Below are 9,773 nucleotides of genomic sequence, written 5' to 3'. Positions count from 1 at the left end.
ATAACATACTATACAAAATAAAAAAGAATGCTATATACAATAGAATAAGTACTATAGAAATAGAATCAAATATTTTGTTAAATAGGGAAAATTGGGAGAATTGCACAATTGCATAATGAATAATCACAGACTTTAACATAATACAGTAGTTTTATGGTGAACACTTTAGTTATCAAATCTGAGGCAAAGGCATAACCATGTTGACCAGATTTTTCAAAGCAAGTTAAATAATGAGGAGAAAGAAGAAACAAGTACAACATTGTTTTAGTTTCCTAATCACATAAAGGAAGTCCACCAAATCATAAAGCACTTAAAGTAGCATTATTTAATAAAGAAAGTAGAAAATCACAATGCCAAGCTTTACACAAGAAACAAAGTTGTAAGAGATCTGCTTTAATATGCTGTTTATGCCATGTTTACATAAACACACACACAACTGTTCTATTCTATTCTTTTCTATTCTATTTACAGTTGTATTTCGATAATACTTTTGTGTCATTTAAATGTCTATCTATAGCTTAATTACTACTAAATCATGATGTGGGAGGTCTTTTTCAGTAGGAAAAGCTGGAAAACTAATTAAAATACAGTTAAAAGTCCAAATTGTGTGCCGTTCTTCCCTTTTTACAGTGCCGTACAGTGGGTCAGAGGGAAGGGAGTGCAGGTCATTTTTTGCTCATACAAAGAGATTTCTGATTAAACTGAGTTATTTTTATGTAACAGGACACATTAGACATCCATCCGTAATGTTAATGGCATGTTATTCTGACATGGAGTTATTCTATTTTAAGTAATGTTAATTAGTAATATTAATTAATTATTATATTATTACATTATATTATTAATTGTAAGATAACACATAATATTTTATATAACAAGTAGTTAACCAATGTGTGATATAATGTCCATTCGTCCATGCAAGCTCTTAGCATCTTACCAAACTACAGTCACAGAGGGTCGGGGAGGGGGCTTGAGGGCACCCTGCTGATGTAAGGTCTATGGCAGAGTAGACCATAAAGAAGTTAATATGTAATATTTGTCAAAGAAAAGTACATTAAACGCTTTGTTCTAAGAGTGGAGTACATGCCTATTGGTTACTGTGCAGTTTAAACGCATAATCAAAGTCAAAATGAGTGATTGCTGGATTTATTCATGCTACAAACACCAGAGGGTGCTGTTATTCCAACCCCATCAAGCTGGATCACTAACGTTCTCTGCAATGCAGCCAAAGAAAAGACAACAAAAGACAACAAATCGAGTTTTCACTGGCACAGGGGAGTATTATGACCATCACCATTAACATTTTTATTTCATCTGTAGTCTACTATCTGCACAGGATGTGCAGGATGAAACCGGAGACTATAATGAACCACACCAGGTTTTATACCTGAGAAAGAGTCATATAATGAGGTGGAAAAAAGAAGAGCAAGATTACAGCAGAATTTATGACAGACTGACATGTACTATGGCCAAGGTCTCATACCAAGCAGGAGGCGGGGCTTTTGATCTCAGGCTTGGATTTAAAAGTGCCTGAGAGCAGAGATTCCTAAGCAAGCTGGTGACTGTTTGAGACTCCTACAGGTGAGCAAAATCTTTATATGAATGGGAGCATATGAAGTGAAAACTGATTTTTGAACGTTTGTCAATCTCCTGCGTAGAATATTACATCAGTTAGTGGTAATAATTAAACAGATTTACACACAATCTCAAAATTGTGATCAAGATTATGACCTGAAAGTCTTTTATGGACACTTGATATTGTGTTATTTACACCAAGACAACTCTCTCTGAACTTGCTGTTTCAGAGCGCAGTGAATCTGTACAGGAAAACAGTGAGTGAGCAGTGATTCCAATAGATCAGTCTCTGAAAGGAAGTAGAATTTTCACATGGAGTCCAACGGTACCCCCAGCGTGCAATACGACCGCTGGAATGAGGAAAATATCAATATGAACGTGGAGGCTTCACAGCCTGTTCTGAGAAGGTGAGCCGTGAAATGATGCATGACATTAAAGTTGCACATTTTCCAGTGGTATAGAGAAGCAAAGCTACAATGCACTGAATAGAAACAGAACTACACCAATAAAATAAAACATAAAAATATAATGCATAGGTTTGATGGGGGGCATTGCAAATTCAGTTTCGAACTCAGCATTATACGAAAAATATACCCACAAGCATTGTTTTAACCTTTTAATCCTGAACCATTAAATAATTGATTCTTCCTCCCCTTTTCTACCATTCACAGGATCTACAACAGAATGTGCACCGGCAACATTGGAATAGCAGTGAAGGTTACAGGAGCTGTAGCTGCACTGGTGACTGTTTACATTATAGGATATGTGACTGGATACCACATTCATCGCTGCCCGTAGAATGAAGGAACCCATCACAAGATAAAAGTGCATGGACAAACCATGAATTTATAAAATGCTACGTTAAGTGAAAAATTCTGTGTTGAACAGAATTCAAATCAACTCATATTTCAATTTTTATGGAAAAAAATACAAATCTGTGGCTTTATGTGAGATTCACTGCCTCTGATAAATCTCATATCCACCTTCTTAATAAAAAGAAGCTGAAAGCTGTATTGCAGTCCTGATGGATAGCTGTTGCTACTGTAAAACTATAGCATTACTGGGCACTCAGCTGTACTTTAAAATGCACTTGTATCTGAATGTTTCTTGCCAAACAGAGGAAATTCATTATTAACTGACATCAAGCACTGACAGCATTTTCTTAACTCAGACAGCCTTTTCCTTTTTTGCTGTACACTGATTTCATTATGCTTTTCAGCCCGTAATTAGTTTTCCAGCATTATGTAGCAAAGACATACTGATTTGTACATTCAACAATATTTGCAGCACCTAGATGAATGTTCCAATTTTCAGAAATGCATCTAAACACAATCACCAGTTAAACTGTGCAGGATTGGCTGATTACACAGCATCTTAAAAAGGAGTGACTGCAGCAGCTGACCTGTTATAGTTTGTGAATAACCGTCCACGAACATTCACCAACAACCACACAGGAGGTTAATTTCCCAGTTGTTAGCGCATTACAATTATCTTGCGCAGAAAAAGCAGCAATGACGAATTGTGCTTATTATGGAGACTTTTAAGAATCATGTAGCACATAAAATTCTGCTATTAAAAAGAGAAATTAAGTTAATCAAGACTAACTGTAGCATTCCTGACTGATGCTTAGGTTAGAAATACAACAGCATCTAATGTAGTATTTCTGAATGAATCTGAATAATGCCTAGCTAAACTCACAGTTTGCTGGACATTTTACTGCAGCTCCTTTGTAATCATTCCTTCTTCTAATGCTCTGCTTTAAGAACTCACTTTTTTTGTTTCAAATAAATCCAACTTTTACTTTCACACAGTGTCTGTTGTTTATTTCATGCTTTTGATTACCCTCTGGGAGACCTGCTCCAGATATTTATCTTAGTTATGTGCTTGTGTTTATTACGCCTGAAATATTAAGCTATAGGGGCATCTAATCTTTCACTGACATTTTGACATTAACCCCTTTGTAACATGAGGACAAAGTGGACATACTGTTTGGAATAGGAAATGACATGAAAGATGTGAAAGTGCACATTTAACGCTCTACATTTTTACTCTTTTACTCTGCCTTATCTATAGGGTAGCTTTTGTATGATTCACTTTTCTATATAGTCATCTATTTCTACCATTTATACAGTAGAAAAACTGATGGATTGATGGTTTAAAAATAATCTTTATGTATCCTATAGTTGCCCTCAGTCAGCCCCCAAACAACGTCCACTGTGTGTAAAAGTTGTTTTAGCTCCTGTCCCTTTAAGGCCATCTTTTCTTAAAGGCAGCTATTCTCTGATTGGCTGCCATAAACAGAAGGCTGCTGTGCTCACAGCCACAGCTGTGTGCCAATCCCAGGTAAAAGAAAAAAACAAACAAACACTTGACTTTTAGTTCTGTGTTTAATTCAAAGTGTTGCACTGAGATCGCTTTCATGTCTTTATTCAAAATATTAATATCCTACAAATATTTAATCTACAAAATATGTCTCCACTGAAATGAGATGTAGGACATATTCTACCTAATATGTACAGTATAATCTGTTGTTTGCAAAAAACAAATGAGTAAAATGTAAAAGCAGCAGCACATTTCTGTTGCATTGTAAAACAGAAATATATCTGGCTGCAATGGGGCACATATAGTGCCACTAAAGCTGACATGCACATTAGTAAGTTTATTGAGTTCATGTTCTTTTTGTCCAGGTTAGCTCCAGTGAATCCGGTGTAAATCACTTCAAGAGCAATTTGAAAGTCTTTATTATCTATCAACAAAACTGTGATAATGAGGAAGGAAATGTAACTCCGGTAGCAATAAAGATCTCTGGATAACAAGTACAATACTTTAACAGCTTGCTGTGTCATCAATCAGTCTGACTTTCTAATATAAATTACAGCAAGTCTTCTTTATTTTATGCAATGAGGGAAAATATATGCTTGGAATAGGATCACATATGCATGCACATGAAAATAATACTATATTTTGGTTATATTTGCTTTGAACTTCTAGCTTTTATGCTCTAATGTAAAGAAACACCCAAAGAGATTTGAACATGTAATGCTTTATAAGATCTGATTATAAACATGAGCTCTAATCCAGCAAATATTGCTGCCATATATGACAAAAAAGGACTCCAAGCTGAGGAAATTATTCTCTCAATTCAAGAACACTAATGACTTTTTCTTAGACATAATAGCACGAAAAGGGAGAAATAATGAACAAATTCATGATTTCTGAGGCTCACTAAGCAAGTCATATTATTTGTGCAGCCACACGGACGTTTTTACCTCGCTTTCTAATGTAAAATTTAAACACACACGAACCACAGATGTTAATACAAGGTCATAAAAAGTATGTGTCATTTTATGACAAAGATTTCATGTAGCACAACTGGTTAAAAATACTGACATCTGCATCTGAGTTTTGCTAATAAATCTCACTAGAATAGGCAAATGTCCTCTGGGACCTGTCTTTATACTGTCCCTGAAAACGGTGCGACTTTTGTTATCATAAAGCTTCAACGCCACGCCTGTACGCGAGAACTGTTAACAGTGAAGAAGTCACTGTTTTGTTGAACACAGTTCACATAACTTTACGCATAATATAAATGCTCTGTTACACTGAAATGTAGTGTGGACTTTAAAAAAAAATCAGCGTCAAACTCTGGGGAAATCCGTGATCGTGATGTCACTGTGTGCAGGCAGGCGGGAGGCGGATCTGAAGGAGGACGGTTCAACTAACTCCACGGCGTGTCTGAGCAAAATGTAACATGGATGAGGAGGTCGCTGAAAGTTGGGAAGAAGCTGCTGATAGTGGGGTAAATAACAAATGTCTTAATGTAGCTTCGGTTAAAGACACATATGCTTCTAGGTGATTCTTTTTAACGACGGGGTTTGCTTTAAGAAGTTCCCATAACGCTGTTCAACGTTAACGGGTCTTACGGGCCAACAATGTGGCTAAAGCTAATGTTAGCTGTAAGAAACTTGGCGAACAAGTAGCGATAGCGCGATACTAACCCAGGCTTAACGCGGACTTCACCAAGCAAACGACTTGAGCTGTTTGGAATAATTTTGCGTTGAATGTCGTTAATGTGCTATATTTTTAGCTAACGTTTGCGAGCTAAGCACTATGGCTTCTGACGCGAGCTAAACCCCGGAATTCCAATTGAAATGCTAAGGTTCAAATTGGCTAATGTAATGCTAAGCTAGCCATTTACTGCTCGCGTAGAAAATGTGTCAAAACAACGTCAGTTTATTTGTCGGCAGGTGTAGGCACTTCGCACAAGAGCACCAGAGCCCATATTCCTATCTAAATTTGCCTCATATTCATTTCGGCATACATTTTGAAAGCTTAAAACTTATCTTGGAAAAAATGACATCTCCGCGGTAACCTCAGAGCCAATGCAGCCCGTGGATGGCGACAAGCAGCGTTGTCAGTTTAAGAAGGAGGAAATTTGTCAGAAAGTGAATATAAGCTTCTTTAAATTGGCACCGCTACGTTGTCATTCATTTTCATGGGGCCTGATTGAAAGTGGTCGTATTGTTCAGTGTGTTCTTTCCCCCCCCGACTTCCCAAGGCCAGGCTGTTGCTCGACTATTTCGGCCATGTTGTCAACTAGTTCCCGGTTTGATATCTAGTTATGTCACCAAACTGGTCAGTTGGTATCACTCAGCTAACATTAGCTAGCTGTCGTCACGGTAGTTTGGCAAACGCTCGTTAGCTGGTGACGTCAAGAACGTGGCTCTAGGTTGGGGCTGGCCGGAACTTCAGAAGCTCCTCAGGTTGAACTTGCGGGTTGATTTAGCGTATCTTGCTGTGGTTTGATGGTACCTCTGCTAACATCTACATTTAGTTTTCGTTGGCAACATCAGGCGGCTAATGTTAGCAGGCGGAACACTCACTCTGTTATGACTTGGCAGCTGTTGTGCACATGTATAAATAGCTTGTAACTGAATCCTAACTTCAATCCACTTTCCCACTTATTGCCTGCTGTACTTCTTCCTATCTTGAACATTTCATTTGTTTATATGTATCCTCATGCATGCTGGTTTTCCACACAGGAAATGGAAAAACGGTTGGAAGAGAAGCTAAGGATCAGCCAGAAAGAAAAGTAAGGATTTTAAAGGTTGAATAAAAATGGTATTTGTGTTCTTATGCTTCTTGCTGTACCATTTATAGCAATACCTGCTTTTGTTAATACAACTTTTTTAAAAGACTTTAATTCTATCCTCTAAACCTATTAGCACTCATTTGTAGTGGCCTCTTCCCATCTATCATGTAAGTAAATTTACATGGACTGCCTCTCTGTTGTTTTGCTTCCAGGGATTCCAGCAATTCTTCCAGATCTCTGAAGAAAACCATGGTAATACAGGACGACTCCTTACCAGCAGCACCTCCACCCCAGATACGCATTTTGAAGCGGCCTGCGAGTAACGGTTCTCTGACCTCGGGCCTGAATCAGAACAGGCCTACACCGCAGGTCAAATCCCTGGCCCAGAGAGAAGCAGAGTATGCTGAGGCCAGGAAGAGAATACTGGGCAGTGCTTGCCCAGAGGAGACGCCTCAGGATAAGCCCAACATAGACAGGTAATACTCATCAAATATAACTGAGGAGTTTTAATCACAGCCTAACAAAATGCTTGCTGATAATTGTTTATTCAATGTGCTGAACACTTTGTGTTTTTTGTTTTTCCCTTACTTTTGGGAGCTGAGCAGTCATTTGATAGTACAGCAACCTATGCACAAGTATGAAGTTTGTGTTTCAGTCTAAAATGCAAGGCAGTCTCTTATCACAATTTCAGGGGGGTTATTTTTATTTACAGTTTTGATTTGACAGTTATAATCTATACTCTTGAATAAACAGGGGCTTTGAGGACACGATTACTAGGATGGGTGGACTTCATGTCCTCCCACTCTTAAGATTACAGCTAATTAATATATCTTTCAGTTTTGGTTGAAACTTACACTGATCACAGAAAGCTTCCTAACCCTTTGCATTACTTAACGTGACATTATTTGAATAAAAAAGAGGAAGTTCTATTCATTTGATTTGAGTTTTGCCAGAATCAGTGTTAATGCAACCAAAGTGCAGTGGTGTAAAAGTCAAAAGTTTGATTTGCATAAGATTGTTTTTTTTAAAGACAAAACTGTAAAATTGTGTGCTGGTACTTGTCTCTCGTGACACGAGAGGAATCCTTTAAGTAGGACAGTTCTGGAGGAGGACGTCCATTCGAAACAAAAACTATGACAGAACGTTGCCAATTGGCAGCGAGTTGTGTGCAGTTTGTGTCAAGCTGTTGGCATATGGAAAAGGCTGCTGTCTCTAATTTATTCCTGTTTCTTTTTTTTCCATGCCAGACCAGGGCACAATAACTCTACACTGCCTTCAGAGGACACCAGATCAAACAGTCACACTGTCCGGCAGCCAGCCGGCCCAGACGGCACCCAAGGGTTCCGACAGCACAGATAAGTGCACCTAGAGGGCCGCCCAGCCCCTGAGGGAGAGGGATAAAGGGTCCCCTGAGAGCAAATGCAGTACTGTATTCTTAAAAACTTCTTCCTTCAGTTCCCACATACACGGGGAGCTATAAGTAAAGCATCCTCCCTGTCGGCCTCTTTCACAGCCGTCTAAGACCGACAGGGAGCGAGGAACTCCAGGAAGAAGTCCAATGAAAACGTGCTCTCATCTCTCCCCACTTCAATCTGTTTGGCACTGTGATTATGGACATCTTCTGGACTCACTGTGATGTTCCCCTTTAAGAAAAGCCCCTCACCTCCATCTGTCTCCCCTCCGGTTCTAAGTGGCTTCGTCAGAGGATGCCAAAAGGACAAACAGAAAGACTTAAACAGAGGAGGAAAAATGAGGGGCCATGTCAAAATGAGATGAGCTGGTACTTGTGCAGCAGCTTTCTCCCAGCAATAAGACGTCACCTTTTTGTGTTTTTAATTTTCAGATGTTGGCTCACTAAATTTTAATCTCATCTTTCTCTCGCTTGTCTTTATCAAATCTAGGGTTGTTCTGATATCTAACAGGTAAAAGTATGTCTCTCTCACACACACACACCACAAGAATCTGTTTAGAGCAGCTTTTTATATTGAGTTTGTTTTTTAAAATAAACTTAGCATTTGCGGTTTTTAAGAAATAGGAAATATGTTTTTCACCTTTATTTGGTGGCAAAATCTGACAATATGTTGGGTTCTTTGTATGGTTTAAACACCTGGAACTGCAGCTGGTGTCTAAAATGCACACACTGCTAATGAGTACTTGACTGAGATTTTAGATTTATCAGGATACCACCTAATATGTAAATTGCCATTTGTTTCTTAAAACAGGGGTTAGGATTTATGTGTGTGAAGTTGTATATCTGACAAGGTATGTTTACGTTGTTTTTTTGATTTTTTTTTAAAGCTTTCTGGCTGTCTTCCTTAGACTGTCATTTCATTTCTATTTAAAAGTAAAGGCAAAAAAGATGAGATGTTGGATTTAAGTCCATTTTAAGTAGCTTTGCTGCAGTTTTTTCTTTAACAAGAGGGCAGCAATGTCAGAGCAGTATTTTTAACTAAAAAAGAACCAAAAGCCCTTTTTTAAAAAACAAAAACTAACAAAGAAAACCCTAAAAATCATTATTTGAAGGTGATGTTGGCAGCAATTTAAAGAAGGGTCAGATGGTGAATTTACTGCTGTACCTCTCGAGCCTCACTGTCTTAACTCCACCTTGTTGGCGGCGTGCTTCTTTTCTTCACACACACCGCGCTGAAGTACAGCATGTAGGAACTCAGGTCAAGTGAATGAGGCTGAATGAATGAATAAGATTGTATTTTTCCAGCAGGGTTGATTGCTCATACAGCTAATGTCCGTATTTAAGCTTGGGTTGGCACTTAGAAACCATGCTCTATAAAATGCAATGTAACTGAAATGATGTCTATGCCCCAAGGTGTATGAATGTTGGGTGTGTTTTGTTTTTTTTTCCACCGTCAGCATTTTAGTCACAATGGTGAGTGATGGTCCACTGCTTAAATGGAGCAGCTAGATGCAATCCGAAGAGCAGTTGCCTGTGTGGCTTTCAAAGACCATTGTGTTCAATAGATTTTTTTTTTTTTTTTTTTTTTTTTTTTTTTTTTGAAACAGAGGAGATCTCAAAGCCATATTAAATGGTGTGACATAAACACAAAAAGTTCTTACAGTGGTTGAATTCAGCTTGTGCCTCCTGTATCAC

General features: G+C 38.3%; 2 protein-coding genes across 3 annotated transcripts; both read left to right on the top strand.

The window, feature by feature from the left end:
- Positions 1-1,531: 1,531 nt before the first annotated feature.
- Positions 1,532-3,375, top strand: smim1 (small integral membrane protein 1). Its single transcript, XM_039604692.1, has 3 exons — positions 1,532-1,581; positions 1,806-1,982; positions 2,247-3,375. Exons 2-3 carry the CDS (start codon positions 1,888-1,890, stop codon positions 2,371-2,373), a joined length of 222 nt encoding a protein of 73 aa, XP_039460626.1. The 5' UTR covers positions 1,532-1,581; positions 1,806-1,887; the 3' UTR covers positions 2,374-3,375.
- A 1,752-nt stretch (positions 3,376-5,127) lies between these two features.
- Positions 5,128-9,672, top strand: szrd1 (SUZ RNA binding domain containing 1). 2 transcript variants are annotated; one of them, XR_004198775.2, is made up of 5 exons: positions 5,128-5,374; positions 6,618-6,667; positions 6,880-7,143; positions 7,915-8,447; positions 8,569-9,672. XR_004198775.2 is itself a non-coding variant. In XM_031728279.2 (4 exons), exons 1-4 carry the CDS (start codon positions 5,327-5,329, stop codon positions 8,024-8,026), a joined length of 474 nt encoding a protein of 157 aa, XP_031584139.1. In that variant the 5' UTR covers positions 5,128-5,326; the 3' UTR covers positions 8,027-9,672. The 2 variants fall into 2 exon arrangements, 1 of the variants encoding a protein (XP_031584139.1); XM_031728279.2 differs by having other exon boundaries at positions 7,915-9,672.
- The last annotated feature ends 101 nt before the right edge of the window (positions 9,673-9,773 follow it).

This window comes from Oreochromis aureus, linkage group 20 (genome assembly GCF_013358895.1).
Source record: "Oreochromis aureus strain Israel breed Guangdong linkage group 20, ZZ_aureus, whole genome shotgun sequence".
Taxonomy (NCBI): Eukaryota; Metazoa; Chordata; class Actinopteri; order Cichliformes; family Cichlidae; genus Oreochromis; species Oreochromis aureus.
The sequence above is the reverse complement of the archived record's forward strand: the minus strand, read 5'-3'. Positions and strand labels throughout refer to the sequence as shown.